This window comes from Chironomus tepperi, unplaced genomic scaffold (genome assembly GCF_022539635.2).
Source record: "Chironomus tepperi strain 1889 unplaced genomic scaffold, CSIRO-AGI_Ctep_v1 contig_486, whole genome shotgun sequence".
Classification (NCBI taxonomy): domain Eukaryota; kingdom Metazoa; phylum Arthropoda; class Insecta; order Diptera; family Chironomidae; genus Chironomus; species Chironomus tepperi.
Window position 1 is genome coordinate 1205769 of NW_027226608.1, and position 19012 is coordinate 1224780.

The window sequence follows — 19012 nt, forward strand, 5'->3', positions numbered from 1 at the left end:
AAAAAATTGTTATCTAGCACAGACACACATGTACTAAGTACAAAGGAGCCAAACAAAATTAATTGCTTCAAATTTCTTTGTTTACTTCAAGAATTAAATGCCATCGAGTGACTTTGGTGATGATTATTGGAAGTCATCTTTTGGGTTTATGGCTGAAGGGTATCAAGTTGCACTAGTCATGTGTCATTGTCGGGAAATTGGTAGAAAACAAGAGAAATTTTGGAGTTTATTTAATGATTTTATGGTTATGCCAGGGATGGGCAACCTGTGTGTCGCGTCACCAATTTAAAATTTGAAATTTTTGAGGTTAGAATCGGAAAATTTCCAAATTTTTTGAGGTTAGAATCTCAAATTTCCCAAAATCAACACCATAAAATCTCTTTAATCCATTTTTTCCCCATCATTTCCTCCAAAAAAAATCGATAAATCCAGTCAAAAAAAAAAAAATCGTTTATTTTCACAAATACCCAATCACATCCTGCAGATCTCATCCACACAGAAGAATCGAATTTGTTTATTAAAAAAAAAAAAAAAAAACTTTTTTTGGTGCTCGTCTAATCGTAAAATTAAAATCTCGTGAAACATAAACACAGAAAGTGAATATATTTATATAAAACTGTCGGCACACATTCACAGATACGTAAGTGCATGAATGAAAATTGTCTTGGGTGGTTTGGTGTGGAAATTTGATGGATCCGGATTGGAAAATTTTGGATTTCAACCTCAAAAATTGAGAACTAACCTCAAAATTTGTTCAAATTCTAACTTCAAAAATTTATTCAAATTCTAACCTCAAAATTTGTCCAAATTCTAACCTCAAAATTTGTCCAAATTCTAACCTCAAAATTTGTCCAAATTCTAACCTCAAAATTTGTCCGAATTTTAACCTCAAATTTTGAAAAAATTCTAACCTCAAAATTTGTCCAAATTCTAACCTCAAATTTTGAAAAAATTCTAACCTCAAAATTTGTTCCAAAGTTTAACCTCAAAATTTGATCTAAATTCTAACCTCAAAATTAGTCTAAATTCTAACCTTAAAATTTTTCCAAATTCTAACCTCAAAATTGGGGAATATTTGACAATTTTAACCTCAAAACCCAAAAAATCCGGATTTATCCTATTTTCACCCCAACCCATTCATCCATAAAAATGTTCTCCAAATCCCAAAACGACCAATTTAACCTAAAAACTACACACCAGACTCCCATGAGCACTCAACGGATGAAATTTTCATCCTCAACCAATTCGTACTCGACTATTTGCGTTAATTTCAACAAGCACACAAAGCTCTTGTGCCACGTCTGTTTACATTTAATGAGGTAATGAGAAATAATTTGAAAAATATTCTCAAAACAAATCTCGCCCTCGCCTTTTTTTGTGTGCTGCTCATCTCTCTCTCTCTCACTCTCTCTTTCCCTTTGTTCCGTATGTACTCTTTTATGTGAGCACAAATACGGATGTAATAGAAATGTAATGATGAAAAATTGTGTATTTTGTGTGTTGTTTGGTTTAGGATGGGAAATGGAAATGAATTAAACGCATTTTATTGCTTATTTGGGGACAGCTGAAGATGAATTGGTGATTATTTTGAGGTTATGTCACCCAAAAAGTCAAGAAACAACGATCAAGTCACCATAAATCCAGTGGTGAACAACCTTTATGCCGCGGTAAAAATTGTTGACTAGTCTTGACCACAACCGCACGCGGTATACGGTTAGTGACATTTTCAACAAACTTCCAGGTTGAAACGGGTGTGACTCATCAAACTGTTTGCTCTAGTTCAGTGGTGGACAACCTTTTTGTATAGAATCTGCACTAGACACACAGTTCGTGACAAGCTTTGTTAGTTACGTGGAACATAGGTTGCCCAGCACTGGTTTAATTCAGTGTTTCCCAACCTTTTTTGGGCCACTTCACCCGTTTCTGGTAAATAATGTCCAAAACCGCTCACGACACACGGTTTATCTCATTTTCAACCTCACTCTAGGGGACCGTATCACACAGGTTGCCCACAACTGCCTCAAATCATCCAAATAAGTCTGAAAACTTTCGGAAAATCGGAAAACTCTGGTTATGTCATCCAAAAGTCATTGAGACCTCAACTTAGACACTAAGAAATGGATCTGGATCAGCGGTGTAGCTAGAAAGCCGAAGGAGCTCACATCCACCCGACATCCTCTGTTTTAGCCCATGCACCATCCTGAAGTGGCTCAAACTGACGTAAACATGACCAAACTCACATCAACACCGTCTTAAATTTCTGCATTATTTCACTTCCAAAATTCCCTCTCCAAATCAATCCACAATTCAGATCAATATAAAGTAAACTAACCTCAAAATGTTCTCACCCTAACCTCAAAAAAAAAATCTTCATGTGGAATCAATTAAACTTTTTTTTAATAAACTTCTTCCTTTGCCTCAATTGCCTAAACATTTCAAACTAACTCCTTGACATGCTCTCAAAATTTCCTCTTAAAATCTCGCACCTGTCTATCGCTAAAGACGACGTCTAATTGTAAACAGAACTGAATAAAAAAATCCGATTTTCCAGTCCAATTGAGCCTTTTCACGTTGATGTCAAGTTTAAATATTGAGTCAACTTTTTTTATTTTTTGTTGTCGTGGAAAATGCCAAACTTGTCTAGTAAATAAATATGTAGGAAGAACTTTACTTTTTTTGGCACACGCATGATTTCACTTTTTATTGATTTTAGACACTGTTTATGCTGGCTTTTTGAGAATTTGGAGGGTATTCATGGGGGATATTAGAGCAGTGGTAGGCAATCGTTGTGCCGCGGTCCAATAGTGCTACTAACGACTTTTGGTAATACCATGCAACCCATGTCGTGCACTTTAATCAGTTTATGTCAATTTAAGTACCAAATCAGTGCTATTTTATGACGAATTGATTTATTCTGGATTATTTTAGATCATTTAGAGTCTTTTGGGACAAATTTACGTTAAGATAAGACAATTTAGACTAATTGAAGCTATATATTGCCTCTCTGAACTTATTCTGATCGAATTGAGTCTCGGAAAACCAACATAGGTAAACTAGAGTCATTTTAGCCTAGCTAAAGTAAGTTGCAGTCATATTGAACCATTCCTGATTGGACCTGGATTAGATTGAGGCATTTGATACCATATTAGGTCATTTAGAGCCAGTTTTGAGTAGCATGAGCTATCTACAGTTAGCCTAGTCCTGTCCTGATCGAAATAACCATGAAACTCGAGAAGTCAATCCAAAAATCTCCAAAAATTAATTTAATTAATGAGAATATTTTTAATTAATCCAAACTACTTTTTTTTTCATCTGTAAAAAGTCGACTACGCAACTTAATTAATTTTAATTCCAATTTTTTTTTTGTGTTTATAAATTCTCATGTAAATAATACATCCCCAGCATCGAGACTAATATCTAACTAACTTCATCTCAAATGAACCTGTTAATAACATTAAAAAATTATCGGAATTGAATAATTTATGCCTTAACAAATGTCTGGATTATATTAAATTTGATATTTGCACGATTTTTTCTTCTTTATTTTGTAAATTTTCACTTTAATCTGTTCACGCCATGCTTAATATATATTTTGCAATAAATTAATTTTCGTGTGAAAAGATTTTTCGCAGTTTTTCCACAAGTTTTTCCTTTTTTCGGTGGAAATTTTATTGGATATTTTGTTGAATTTAAATTAGAATTAAATTTTTTTTTTGGGTGGGGGTATTTTGGGATTTGCAATTGATATGGCGTATGTTAATCTTGGATTTGAATGTTTGTTTATATTACAACAGTTTTGGAGCATTTTTGTGGTGTTTTGAGTGCATACAGGGGTGGTAGGACTGATAAATCTGATTGTTAATTGATTAATCTAGTCTAAAGCGATCAAAATTAGTCAAAAGTGTCTTAAACACATCCAAAACTAGTCTAAATTGACTAAATTCCACTCAGACTAGTGTAATGTGTCTCAACTGGATCGAAACTGATCTAAAGTGTCTAAACTAAATACAAACTGGTCTAAAGTGGCTCGAAAAGACTCAAATTAGTCTAAATTGACTCAATTAGATCAAATACTAGTCTAAAGTGTCTCGGTAAGACCGAAAATCGTCTAAAGTGTCTCAGCTAAGTCAAAAACTAGTCTAAAGTGTCTCAGCTAGACTCAAACTGGTCTAAATTGCCTTTGATAGATTCAAAATTGTCTAAAGTGTCTCGAATAAACAGAAACTAGTCAACTTGACCCAAATTAGTCTAAAATGCCTCAAATAGACCAAAACTTGTATGAAGTACCTCGACTAGATCAAAAATTGGTCTAAAGTGTCTCGAACAGATTCAGATTCAGACAGGAGTCTCTACTAGACTCCAAACTCGTCTAAAGTGTCTTGACTAAGCCCTAACTAGTCTAAAATACCTTAATTAGATCCAAACTAGACTAAATTATCATAACCAGATCCAGATTTAGTCTAGTGTCTCAATTAAGTGCAAAACTAGTGTAAAATGACTCAATCCTCAATAAAGCTAGTCTAAATATCGAGGTCTTAACTTACTCGGAGTTATTCTACCCTACTCTACTCGAGTAGACAGGGACTAACCTAGGTTACACAAACTTATTCAATAGTAGGTAGTCTTGGGTTGATGGTTGAGTATTTGAAGTGAGATATGGTAAAATAAGGATAGACAGGGCATTCATGTAGGGTGGAGTACTATCTTGGGTAAGATATGGTAGAATATCCTAGGTAGAATAGGGTAGGATGTCGCGAGTAGGGTAGGATGCCCCGGGTATGGTTGGATATCCAAGCTAGTTTAAAAAAACAATCCCAGAGTGACCCAACCTCATCAGTTCTAGTCCAAATAACCTCAAAAAATCTCAAATCACCCAAAAATTCATCAAAATTCCAACCAGCACATCTCAAAAGTCCATCCAAAACAACCTGCAATTTTCCTACCTCAGAAAACTCTCCAAAATGATTTACAAAAAAGAAAAGAAAATTTCTAAAAATAAAATTCCGTAAGAGGAACAGCAACAACAACAACAAAAAATTAAGTTTTTCATTTGAATGTGAATTTGTCAGAGTTGCAAAACAGGTGCCTTTGACAGACAAAAACCGTACAAAAATTGATAATTTGTATGGTTTTTCTTCCAAAACGGTACAAATTCTCATGAATTTGTACGGTTTTTGCATGTCACAAGCACCTGTTTTGCAACTCTGGAATTTGTTCTGTTTAAAAGGTATGAAAAGGTGTTTGTGTGTGCAATACTGAAGCTATAAGCTCATGCAATATATATACAGTCAGTTAAAAAAACTTAATACAAATGGGATCATGTTCTGCGATGTGCAAGCTGTTCCATGTATTTTCTCACTCTTTGTAATTTACACTTTGTGTGTCTTTCTACAATGTACGAAATGTTGCACATTTTCCGTATATACATTATATACATAGTGTGTGGGGGGATGTTTGTAAGTTAGGTAATGATCTGAGGTGGGGAGGAGGATTGGGGGATGGTGGGGAATGTGAAGTGATGATCCCCATCAAGATGACACGTTAGGGATCGAAATGACAGGCTGGGGAACAAGATGACAAGGTGAAGAACAGGATGACCAAGTGGGGACGGTCAGGGTCCATGAGCCAAACTCAATATCTCCAGTTACATAACTCATAAACATCCCCAATATGTGAAAAATTGTAGTTTTTTGGTGGTTTTTATAGTTTACATTAGTACAATTATGGCTGCATGCACATGCCATACCTGTATGACTGTAAAACCTTATATATTTTCGTGGAAAAAATGTGGAAGTTGGAAAAATTTTTCAATTAAAATCAATTTTGAGGCTTTTTTTGTGAGTCATTAGACGGTTGTACTGGCACAGGTGGATAGGCTACAACATTTGTTGGGGATTTTTTCCATGCACGAGGGAAAATTAGATATGGAATCAACAACATAATGAATTTTACATGCTTGGTGTGTATATGGAGGATAGTAAAATGGATGTTATGTAATTTATAGGGAAATATGAGTCTGTGTGGCTGTTGGATAAGTAGGGAATAGTGTTTAATTGATTCTGGATGTTTTTGTTTATAAGATTGTAGGTGTCAATGACCTTAGATGGATAGATTAGGGGTTCTATGTCTCAGATGGGTTCTTTTGGTCCTAAATTCAGCCTTTTGGCAAAAAATAGGTTATAATCAGTTCCTTGGAAGGGACATGGTGCCAAAATAGCCGATAACATGGTGTCAAACAGTGATGGGCAACCTGTGTGCCTCGGTACACATTGATGCCAAACTATGATCGAAACCATACATGGCCTACGGTTCATGGCGTTTCAAAACATTTTTAACCCCATATTAAGGTACCGCGGCACACAGGTTGCCCACTCCAAGTTCTAGATTGTTCCAATCTAACCTCAAAGATGTAAAAATTTTTCCATAAAAGAAAAGCACAAAAAAAAAAAAAGAAAATGAAAATTTTTCTCCATAAGCAATGACTTTTCAAAATAGAAAAGAAAGAGAAAAAAAAAATCAATTTATTTGCCATAACTTGTTCTGTGCCTGCAAATCACATAATATATATATTTTCTCATTTCCTACCTATTTTAACCCCACCCCACCCCCTCCCCCTACCCACTCTTAATCACGTGTTTAATACATTAAAATGGGAAAGGAACTCACCTCGTATCTGGCAAAATAATTTTCTTGCTCGATTCCGGCGTCTGTTTGCTCATCTCCATGGCCATCAGATAACTGACATCGGCCAATACAGCCTCTAAATCCGCCATTATTGTGAGTGTGTTTGTTTATTTTTTTTTTTTCTAATTTAATTCACTTTTTCTCGAGAATTTTTTTTATTATTTTTCCTTTGTTTTATTTTTTTTTTCTAATTTTTTGCACTTTTTTTTGTTGTTCTGAATTTAGAATGAGAAAAAAATGAAAGAAAATGATGAGAAAAATTTGGGAAAACAATTTTCACACGCACACCGGCAATTTAAAATTATTTCACAATAGAATTTTTTATTATTTTTTTTTGTCTTAATTGCACACACAATTTTTATATTTTTTTCACATTATTTTAGAATTTTCTCATTTTTTTATTCAATTTTTCCTTCATTTTTGCTCACTTTTGGGTAAAGACAATGCTACCCAATAGGTAAAGACAATGCTACCCAAAAGGTAAAGACAATGCTACCCAAGAGGGTCAAGACAATGCTACCCAATAGGTAAAGACAATGCTACCCAATAGGTAAAGACAATGCTACCCAAAAGGTAAAGACAATGCTACCCAAGAGGGTCAAGACAATGCTACCCAATAGGTAAAGACAATGCTACCCAATAGGTAAAGACAATGCTACCCAAAAGGTAAAGACAATGCTACCCAAAAGGTAAAGACAATGCTACCCAATAGGTAAAGACAATGCTACCCAATAGGTAAAGACAATGCTACCCAAAAGGTAAAGACAATGCTACCCGAAAGGTAAAGACAATGCTACCCAAAAGGTAAAGACAATGCTACCCAAAAGGTAAAGACAATGCTACCCAAAAGGTAAAGACAATGCTACCCAAAAGGTAAAGACAATGCTACCCAAAAGGTAAAGACAATGCAACCAAGGCAACATTGCGCTGATTGGCAATCAGAATTGAGCAGCATTACGACATAATCTTCAGAATGCACATTTCAATACTGCCTGCATGCGTATTGCAAAAGTTGTAAGCCTAGCTACAATGCTAAGGATTAAAAGATTGTCAATTTGATAACTATGACAGCATTCAATGTGCAGCATCAAGATTCTCATTAAAATTTTTGTCATACACAAAAGTCAACGCTATAGACACAAGTAATTAGCACCTTTGACTATAATCGACAGACTTAATACTTTAAATTATAGTCATCATCACTAACATTGTCATCAGTTATATGAGTTGATTGCACTTCAGCACTTCCTTAATGATTTTGTCATTTTTATGACTTAATGATGCACATCCATTAAAGTTCTCTTTTTTTATTGTACCTTTTGATGGTCTTTCTTGTGTTTTATGTGTTAGGAAATGTTGACATTTAATAGGAATTAATCTTTTAATTTGCTACTTTTTATGTATTGGATGAAAGGGTTGAGCGCGATTTTCACAAAACCAAAAAAAAAAAAATTAAAAAATTAGCGCGTTTTACTCAAAATTGTCAAACTAATGAGCGCAATTTGCTCAAAAAAGTCAAACAAATGAGCGCGGTTTTCTCAAAATGTCAAACAAATGAGCGCGTTTGTCCCAAATTGTCAAACAAATGAGCGCGTTCTTCTCAAAATGTCAGAACAATTGAGCGTATTTTTTTCAAAATGTCAAAAAAATGAGCGCGTTTTTCTCAATAAGCTGACTAAATGATTGCTTATGTCTCAGAATTCTCAATAAAATGAGCGCGTTTTTCTTAGAATTCTCAAACAAATGAGCGCATTTTTCTCAAAATGTCAAATAAATGAGCTCGTTTTTCTCAAAAATGTCAAACAAATGAGCGCATTTTTCTTAAATTGTCAAACAAAATGAGCGCGTTTTTCTCAAGAAAATTAAAAAATGAGCACGTTTTTCTCAAGTTAATTCCATCTAATTACAATATTTCCTTACTTATTCCTTATATTATGTTTTAATGTGACAAACTCCTTACGTAATTTACGTGATGAAACTCTGAAAAGAAAGAAAATTTACGATAAGCACGAATTTTTTTTTTGTTCAGCATTCTTTTCAGTTCAAAAGTTTGTACAACTCGATGGATATGAATATGGCTTATTACATGGCAGTTATGTGATGATATAATTTTCATTTGTCTTCTTCCTGCCTCATTTTCATCTTCAATTTTTATGTTTTATGTGTCAATGTCCTCTTTTGGAATGGTTTTGTGTTCCACATTGGAATTATTGAGTATAAACAGATTATTGGACATGGATTTGAAGGGATTGAGGAAGTGCTAGAAATTCGAATGGCAACAAAGAGAGAAAATTTCAAATAGTTCAATTCAAGTTTACTGCGAAAAAGCTCAAGTTGACTTAGAATAGACTCAAGTTGATTTAGAAAAGACTCAAGTTGACTTAGAAAGGCTCAAGTTGACTAAAAAAGAACTCAAGTTGACTAAAAAAGACTCAAGTTGACTTAGGAAGACTCAAGTTGACTAAGAAAGACTCAAGTTGACTTAGAAAGACTCAAGTTGACCTAGTAAGACTCAAGTTGACTAAGAAAGACTCAAGTTGACTTAGAAAAGACTCAAGTTGAATTTGAAAGACTTAACTTGACTTGAAAAGACTCAATTTGACTTGAAAAGACTCAATTTGACTTGAAAATACTCAAGTTGACTTAGAAATGACTCAAGTTGACTTAAAAAGACTCAAGTTGACTCAAAGTGACTCAAGTTGACTTACAAAAAACTCAAGTTGACTTAAAATGACTCAAGTTGACTTTTAAAAGACTCAAGTTGACTTAGAAAGACTCAAGTTGACTTAGAAAGACTCAAGTTGACTTGACAAAACTCAAGTTGACTCTGTTCCGTTCAAGTTGACTTTGGATTGCTCAATTTGACTAATTTTCACTCAAATTAGCCCACATAAATCATCCAGCACATCACACAAGCGACACAATTTTCTCTAATTTAATTTGACGACCAAAAAAGTCAAACTGCATCTCAGTCAATTAAAAACTGTCAACAATTTGTCAATTACACAATCCAATTTAAGTCCAATTAAGTTAAATTCCCACGAAAAAGTTGACATCAAGTCACTCAGTCATTTTTGTCAATCTATTCAGCATAAAGTCGTTACCTTTTTGCGTATGAAAACATTCCTTAAAGTCGCTAATTTATTAACAAAACACTAAAACTGGTTCTGTTCGGGAAGAAGATTTGCGGTCATAAAAAATTAGATATGAAAATGGAAATTACGACTGCAAAATTTAAAGCTACGCCCGTCCACGGACGGGAAAAAATTGTGAATAATTCACACAAAAATTTTGTACCTCAATTAAAATTAATTGCTTTTAATTCAGTCACTGAGACTGAGTCTCGCATTGCACTTGTTCAGTCTTGTTGACTTGCTCCACTTCTGGCTTTATTTGCATAGCAAATTGACACTGAGTTTAATGTTTAATTTAAATTGAAGTTTTAATGGATTTGAGAAATTTTTGGACTTGCAGATGCACTTGAGGGCAACTTGAAGTGGTTTTGAGTCAACTTGAGTGTGTTTGAATTCAAAATGGCTTATTTTGAGGCAGAAATGACTAAAGTCTAATTTAGGCTTTTAAAATCAGCATGATTGAAGTTGACAATCTTTCAAGTCAACTTGAATCCTTCGAAGTAGAATTGAGCTTTCGCAAGTCAACTTGAGTCTTTCTAAGTCAACTTGAGCTTTTATAATTTAATTTTAGATTCCTAAAATCAACTTGATTAGAATTGAGTCAAGTTGAGACTCTTTCAAGTCAATTTGAGACTCTTTCAAGTCAAGTTGATACCTTTTCGAGTCAACTTGAGCATTAATAACTCAACTTTAAATCATTCAAGTTAACTTGAGCAAATTTAATCATGTCAATGTACTTCTAAGTCAGGTTAAGCTAAATTTTGTCAAGTTGTGTTTAATTCAGTCAACTTGACTTGTTTAGAATCAACTTGACTTGTTTAGAATCAACTTGACTTAAGTTAACTTGAATTAACTTCTTTTGGGTCAACATGAACTGATTTTGAGTCTATTTGAGTAGTTTTGATTCAACTTGAGTCATTTAAGCTTAATTTGAGCGTATTCGAACAAAGTTGACTTGAGTAAAATCAAGAAAAGTCTGTTAAGGCTAGAAAGAATTGTCAAGTTCATGTAAAGATCACAGAAAGAGATCAAGTAAGTATAAAGGGCCACAAAGAGTTCAAAAAGAGTCAAAGAACAGCAATAAAATCCAACAATAAATGTGGTTAAATTTCCTAATTAAATCCAATAAGATGAATAGTCAATCAAGTAATCTTCCCACACACAATCCAAGCTGAACTCTTTCCAAAATAATTAATTCCAAAAAAGCTAATTTTTCTTTATTTTACACGTCCTTAACATGAAGTTGGAAGTTGGAAGTGGAAGTAATTTTCGTCTTTAATTGCACACACGAGACAATCGAAATAATTAACTTATCCACAAGTGTTGACCGTTAATGGACATCGTGTGACTCTGCTGCTGTTGTGACTACTTTCATGCTTCATTTTATGCTGTATACTTTTCTCATTTTTTTCCTGTTTCCTCACACTCAGCCACACTTTGAATAATGCTTCATGAGGGATTCTGTCGATGATGTTTTGGGGCGGTTGATTGCTGTGACAATTAGATTGTGTGTTGCAAATGATGGATAGAATGTGTTTTGTGGTTGATTGTTGTCGATGGAAACGTTTGTTGCTGTTTGGGAATTTAAAAGATTTGATGGGAATTTTTTGGAATTATTTTGAGCGTGGAGAGGCTTTTTAGGTGATTTTGAGGTTAAGATTGCTTATTTGAAGTATATCGGGTCAAGTTGACTCAATTAAACCCTCAAGTTGGCTCATTTTGACCGAATTCAGCTTAAGTTGACTGGTTTAGGCTCAAGTTGACTAAATTAAGCTCAGATTGACGGAATTACGCTCAAGTTGACTAAACTGAACTCAAGATAATTCAAATAAGATCAAGTTGATTGAGCAAAGTAAAGTTGAATTAATGCAAGTCAAGTTGACTCTGAAATCTAGACGAATGCATTCGAATGACCCCAAATCAGCTAACAATGACTAAAATAAAGTCAAGTTGACTCAAAAAAATTCAAGTAATTCAAAATCAGTTTAAAATGTTACAATTCAACCAAATTTAACCCAAAAATCATTAATTACACCTCACAATCAGCACCATTTAAATCTCAAAAAATCAATTTCAATTCCCAAATTTACCTTTTTCGTTCATAAAATTCAACATTAATATTTCTGCAATGTCCAACTTTTTTGTGTAAATGCAAATCGCATTCTGAAAATCTGATAATAATTGCATGACACAAAGAAGCATCCATGACCTAATTTTTACGAGATTTTTCTATTTTTGACTGCAATTTTCATTTTTAGAATTGTAAAAAAAGTAGCAAAATTGTGCAAAAAATCACAAAAAATTGTCAATTAATCGCTGTAATTCCAGTATTAATTTATGTCCACATTCAATCATCAAAAAGTCAGCATCAAGCTTCAATATTCAATAAAATATGCTCAAATCAATTAGTCAACCTTCATATTGTTCGTAATAAATTTTAATTTAATTCATTCATTAAGCTTGAATGTTATCTGAGCTAGCAAGGCAGCCTTTTGAGCGCGTCACGAATGTGCAATCTTTCGATACAACAAAAAAGTAACAAACAAGCATGAGTGTTGCAATGAATCACAAAATTGTGATATCAAATGTGTATTATAAATAAAAACATTTGAAACTGAATATTAAAGCTGCTGCTGCTGCTTGTTGCTGTTTGTTGTTTGACGTACGATTTTTATGTGGAATGTGATTTTTGAATGATTTTAGGCTGGATGATGTGTAGATGAGTCAGAGGATGGCGGAGATTAAAGTGGAATTTTGGAGGATAGCGGAAAGTCAAATGAGTCAGAATGTCCAAAAATGGACTTGAGAAATTGGGAATTTGTATTAAAATTCGACAAAAATTGATGAAATTTGACGAAAATCTGAAAAAGTCGACTTAAAAATGACTAAAAATCTTAAAATTGACAATAAATTGCCACAATTTGTCAAACTGTCCAAAATCTTCTCAAATCTTCCCAGATTTCCCAAACAAAAATCTACATAAAAATCTAGCACATCCTCATATCCCCCACCATTATCTTAATCACCCCCAACCCCCACATCCCCATCCAAACCATAACATTCCAATTTCCTTCATCATCATCATCATCCACAATTGTCCCTGCTGCACATTTTCTCCATCCACATTTTCCATCCTCCAAAAAGTGCAGTCAAGCATAAAACCACAGACTGTGTGTGCTTTCAGCTTAGAAACTCGAATTTTTTTTCATCTCAAATCTGCCTCAATTTTTTTTTTATTTTTTTTTTTTATTTTGTGTACATAAAAAAAAAATTTGTGACGTAAATTGGCCACCGACAGTGTGCAAGAAATGGAGAGAGAGCAAGCAAGTACTTACTTTGTTGATTATGGATATTCTCGTATGAATTTTTTTGGTACTTTTTATGAAGAATTCTTTGGGGTTTGAAAATCAATCTAGTTTGTAAACTCGTGGTTGATTTTTGGAGATGAGATGGGATTTTTGAGATATACGACGATGGATTTTGAGGAACAGAACGTTGATGAAAATGATTCTTGTGGACAACTTGTTGGAATGGTTTATGAGAAAAAAGTTTTAAGGAAGAGATTAGTTTGATGGGACTTTTTTGGGATGATGATGATGATGAGTTGGTGGGATGGAAGAGGAAGTGATATTTGGGAAGCTTTTTATTCAAAATAACTCAAATTTTGAGGAATTGTCTTCAAATTTTTTGTCCATTTTGCTCAGTTTTTGGTCAAATTTGCTAATTTTTCTCAATTTTTTCTAATTTTTTTTTTTATTTTTATCCATTTTTTAGCCCAATTTTATCATTTTTATTCAATTTTGTCTAAAATTCTTCATTTTTCTAATTTTTATGGTCGAATTTTCAAAATTTTTGGTCATTTATGCTGGAAATTATCTTAGTTATAGTCAATTTCTCTCTAAAAATTCGCATTTTTCTCATTTTTTCCACAACTTTTCTCGATTTTTTTCAATTTTGGTAGATTTTTGTCAGTTTTGCTCATTTTTAGTAATTTTTTTGGAGATAAAGGTCAAATTTTTCGGTCTTTTCGTCAATTTTGCTAAATTTTCTAAGAATTTGGTCAAATTTAATCAAATTTGATTCAAATTTGTGCATTTTTCAGTCAGTTTTCTTCAGATTTTGTTCAATTTTTGGTCACATTTGTTCACTTTTTTCCACAGTTTTGTAAATTTAACTCAATTTATTGCATTTTCTTCATTTTTTTCTAACAGAATTACTTAAAAATGAATCAAATTCACGAAAATAAATCCAAGAACTAAGTTATTTCCAACCATAATTGACAAAGCTTCCAAAATCTGACTCTACTGTACTCTAATTAGACTTTAATTGAAGTCCAATTGGACTCTAACTTCACACTACAATTGAGTCCGATGAAATCCAGTGAAATCGATCTCTGTGAGTCCTGCCAACTCCGATCCCAACACTACTTTATCTCCCTAATACCTAATGTTGGACAATCTTTGATTTTTTCAAAAATCCTTGTTTTCAAGGCTTAAACAGAGCCGAACACGACATACAATTCATGACATTTCCAAAATGTTGGTCCATTACACACAGGTAGCCCACCACTGCCCTTAACTATCACCATTTTCTACCTAAAAATTCACTAATTTTATCCACAATTTCTTCACATTTCCTTCCATTCACATATCAAACTAAAAACCACGAAAGAAATTGACATCCAAAAAGGAAAATTTCATAAATATTTACCAAATTAGCGATTCCATCATGTGGAAAATCAGAAGCAGCTTTTGGTCACCGACAAGCAAAGTAATTTCATTTGTAAAATGTCATTTGAATTTTCACGAACGACATACAGCACAAAAAATAAAAATTATGAATGCAAATATGATTGTCGCAGGCTAGCCTGAATCCCTTGAACTGATATTGGGCAGACATTTAAGCTTGAGATTTAAAATCCAATCAGATTTTCGTGGAATTTTTTGGTATTGTGATTTATTCCAATTAAAAATACAAACTTTATTTTTTTTTTTTTTTTTTATTTTTATTTTTTTAGTTTTAATACAAACTCCATGCATGTGCCTTATTAATTTTAAATGTGGTGCAACTTTACAGGAGATTTGCAGATATTTAATGGTGATTTATCTGGAATTTTGAGGTCATAATCTAGGTCTGGTTTTGAGTCAAGGAAAGCTTGGACCAGAGCTTGATGTCGACTCGAATATTATGTGGAATTAAGTCAACTTGAGTCAAATTTTGCATTAAAAATCCGAATAAACTTCAAAGCTCTGAATTGGACATAATTAAGAATTTATGCCTCAGATTCTCGAATTGACTGTTCGAAGCTGTTCTATTGATCAACTTTCTGAGCCCAGTAGCAAGCAAGGATGTATTTAGGAAGGATATTAAGGTCAAAAGCCCCTTTTTTGGATTAAAATCTGAAATTTGGCACAGTTTTCCATCACAAAAATCCAAAAAAAACTAATATTTTTGTACGACAACTTCTGTAGAGTATTTCGAAGTTGTTGAGAGAGCTTGTTCAGACTAAGACTGATATCGAGCAGTTTAGGTCTCGAAATCATAAATTTTCACTTTCTCAGGATGCCAGGAGGTCTCTAAATGCTTCAAAAGCTTCAAATTACTCAATTTATGAATCCATGTCATATTATTTCGACTTTTTGGGTATTCCCTTCCCAAACTCTACTTAATGACAAGAAGAAACACTAACCCAATGTTTTATCCCTCTAAATGCATTTTAATTCGTAATTGACAAGCAGTTGCTTGTAATAATCAGCTTCAAGCGCCAACTGAAGGAGGCCACGGATCACAATTGATGTGTACGACCACCGAAGTAAGTAAATGCGCCCCTATCCTATGTAAACACCCGAAAAACCCAGTCAAACAACTTAATCAACAAAGTTAAGTCAGAATTTAATCATTTTATCATTTTTGTGAATTAACAAAATTATGAACAATTTTCAAATGAATTTTGACAAACAAAAATTTGATTATTCATCCACAAAATTATGATTTATTATTATTATTCACTGTATAGCTGGCAGGAATTCGTGAATCGGACTTCAAAGCTCGATTCAAATGGACTTTCACTGAAGTTCTGTCAACTCTGATTCAGATCACAATTTAAGTTTAAGTTTGTATGAAAATTTTGAAAGTTCTATTCCAATTCTGGAATTTTAGTTCATTTAAGGATCTCTAGGCACATATAGAAGAGAGACATTGGTGTTTATCACTTCATAGAAGCTCCTTGCATATCCTAAGCCTCTGTTTTGAACAAAAAACTTCAATTTGCTAGCTATTTTTGAGCCAAGACTCCTTTAAATTTGCACAAATTTTGCACGTAATAAAATGACAAATTCTACAAATGTCAAGCTTATTATAGCATAAAATGACGTCTTAATCAATTCTGGGCAACCTGTGTGCTTCTTGTCCTTAGTGGCAAGCTTATTAGAGGACAGAATAATTGAAAGACAACCTGTGTACTGCGTCACACTAGTTTATTGTCAAAATTGTTTCTGAAAATTCCATGATTTCTGTATTGTTTGAGGCTTTATTTGAGGCTTGCCACCAAAGTTGTGCCACAGCTCACAGGTTACCCCTCACTGCCCACAAATTCACCCAATTCCATTCATCAACATTCAAACCCAAACAACAACAAGCCTCAACAATAATCAAGAAGATCAGAACAAAACTGCAAAAAAAAAATCCAAGAAAAAGCTCAAAAGCTCAAATGAGCCACAAAAAAGCATAAAATTCAATCCAAAATTCCCACTAGGGTAATCCAAATAACAAACTTAAACCTGGAATTAAGTCAAAGAAAAAAAATTTTTTCACGGCACATCCAAAAAAAAGGAAAAGGAAAAATTGATTTTCACAATTTTTTTTTTCTCATAAATTCACTTGACTTGATTCCAATGGACATCCAACCATGACACATATATAAAAAAAATTGTAATAATTTACTCCATTTGCTGTTGGAATTGCCAACAAGCTGAACAAACTTTTAATGACAAATTTTCAATTTTTTCACTTCCAAAAACTTACAAAAAAATATAAAAAAAATTTTTTTTTTCTTCTTTTTTTTCACTTTTTTTTTAAATCTCAAAAAAAAAGTTTTTTTCTCTCTCCATTTTTTTTTTTTAATTCTTTTATGCTGCTCGTTCCCAGCCCGTGGTTTGGGGACAATTTAATATAATTTAATTTGACACACTTTATTTGATATTAATCCACAAAAGTCATCATTTTTTTCCAGCACACCCGAAAAACCGAAAAAAAATTTCAATTTTTTTTTTGCTTATTTTTTTTTTTTTGCCTTAAAATTTCCACTGCTGTATGGGCAAATTGTGTCGAATCCAACAGCGAGATTCTCTCTCAAATAAAAATTGGAACTTTTACTCAATCTGTGTCTGTTCCTCAGTTCCTCTCACCGATAAATTGTCGACTTATTGGAGTTGTTTTGCTGTCTCGTTCGTGCACATGCTTTGGGTCTAATTGGAACTCTGTTACTTTATATTTTTCTTATTTGACGTTGTGAGAGAATTTTGTCGACATGGTCGATGTGTCAAATTGGATGGGATTTCCGAAAGATGTCGAAATGATGTGAAAATGTGCCGAAATGTGAGTGTGTTGGTGAGGATGAGATGGGATTTCGGGGTGATGGTGGTGGATGGTGTGCGGGAATTTTTTGAATAAATTTTTTCGAAATTTTGTGGATTTTTTTATGCAACGGATTTTTATGGACAATGATGTTAATTAGAATATTGAAAATTGAGGATGCTGAAGTCTGACTTTGAATCTGACCATAATAGGCAAAGAGCATGCTATCATAGTGCTAAAAGACCACTTTGGTACCTAAAACCAGTCTCATTACTTAATACTTACTTCTTTGGCAAAAGCACACAAGGACCCAGTTCTTCTCTTTGCCTGTTAGAGTGACTAAATGTGAAGTTCATACTTTCTCATGATTTTCTCTTTATCCACTTAATGCACCTCTGGTGACAGAACACTTTTCTAGGATATTCAGTTAAAAGAGTACATTATAAAACCTTTTTAAACTTGCAGAAGTTCTCGAAGGATATAACTGTATTTACCTCAGCGAAATAAGTAACTATCTAAATATCTGACTGTAGAGTGACATCTTTAAAATCATATTAACAATGTCCAGTTTACCACTTTTCATCTTTGAATCCAACATGTACATTAAAAGCATGCAACATACTAAAAACAGGACAATTTGAGTTAAAATATAATTTTTGCTGGGTCCATCCAAGAATTAACATTACTCCGGCAGACTGACTTTACTGGACTACAATCGGAATGCAAAGTCTGACTCCAGTCGAGTTCGGATTCAAATGAAATTAGATTTCCAAAAATAAAGTGACATCAATTTTTGTTTTTACTGAAATTTAGATACTTCCAACAGCTCCAAAAGGAGATGAAGACAAGTTTTGGACAACTTGAATTAAGGAACGGATCAAAAATTATAAGTGAAGAGGAAACAAAAGCTAGATTCCTTATGATGATAAAGATGATGATTAGTTCCTGATAATTGATCTATTGTGAATCGTAGGTCGTTAATAAAGTGATTAAACAGGTTTCTGTTCCTGTCCAAAATGGCAACTTCTGCCAGTTTCTTGAGTTAGTGCTCTGGTTCCTTCTCTCCGGTTGAACGTCAAGTGATTTTCGTTTAGCCAACAATCCTTTTCATTCAATCCTTTTCATGCTTTCTTATTGGGTGACTGATCCATCCTCATTTCCTTCTGCTTAGACTAGATTACCTTAATAATGGAATATTGTTAGAACGGACTTATCGATGGAGTCACTATTGCATTTAATATTGGCAATCGACAGACGAAATTCAACGATAAATTTATCTTTAGACGTCATCTGAGTGAGGCAATGGATCTGTGTGGCCAGCAAAGGAAGTAAGTAAGTAAATAAGGACCTGACGTTGTGTAAATTGAAAATTAAGATTGCAATTTTTGTTTGAAAAATTACCCAAAACAGACCCAAAAAAACAACATCAAAAAAATACCAGAAAATAGAAACCAAAACAATGAATCCCAAAAAAAAAACAAAAAATATAAACATTAATCGACACTCGAAGTCAACCTTAAACAGCTGTCATAAAAATGTATACAACACCTATGTATGTGTGACTCTACACATGTATTCAATTCCATCCAAAAACTCTGTCGACATCCAACACATGTAAG

General features: G+C 33.4%; 2 protein-coding genes across 5 annotated transcripts in view; one reads left to right on the plus strand and one right to left on the minus strand.

The window, feature by feature from the left end:
- Positions 1–17672, minus strand: part of Gprk1 (G protein-coupled receptor kinase 1) — a 39007-nt gene extending 21335 nt beyond the window's left edge. The window contains exons 1-3 of one of the 4 annotated variants that reach the window (XM_070652354.1): positions 16842–17672; positions 8645–8664; positions 6667–6899 (exon numbers count right to left, since the gene is read on the minus strand). In XM_070652354.1, coding sequence (XP_070508455.1) covers positions 6667–6773 — 107 coding nt within the window. In that variant the 5' untranslated portion in view covers positions 6774–6899; positions 8645–8664; positions 16842–17672. Of the gene's footprint in view, positions 1–6666; positions 6900–7891; positions 7927–8604; positions 8665–8770; positions 9126–16841 lie in introns of those variants that run through there. The other 3 variants (XM_070652351.1, XM_070652353.1, XM_070652352.1) reach the window with 3 other exon arrangements.
- The window catches only part of LOC139099828 (neuronal acetylcholine receptor subunit alpha-6-like), a 129485-nt gene continuing 114130 nt past the window's right edge, over positions 3658–19012 (plus strand). The window contains exon 1 of the mRNA XM_070652369.1: positions 3658–3668. The gene's annotated coding sequence lies outside the window, so the exon portion shown is untranslated. The remainder of the gene's footprint in view (positions 3669–19012) is intronic.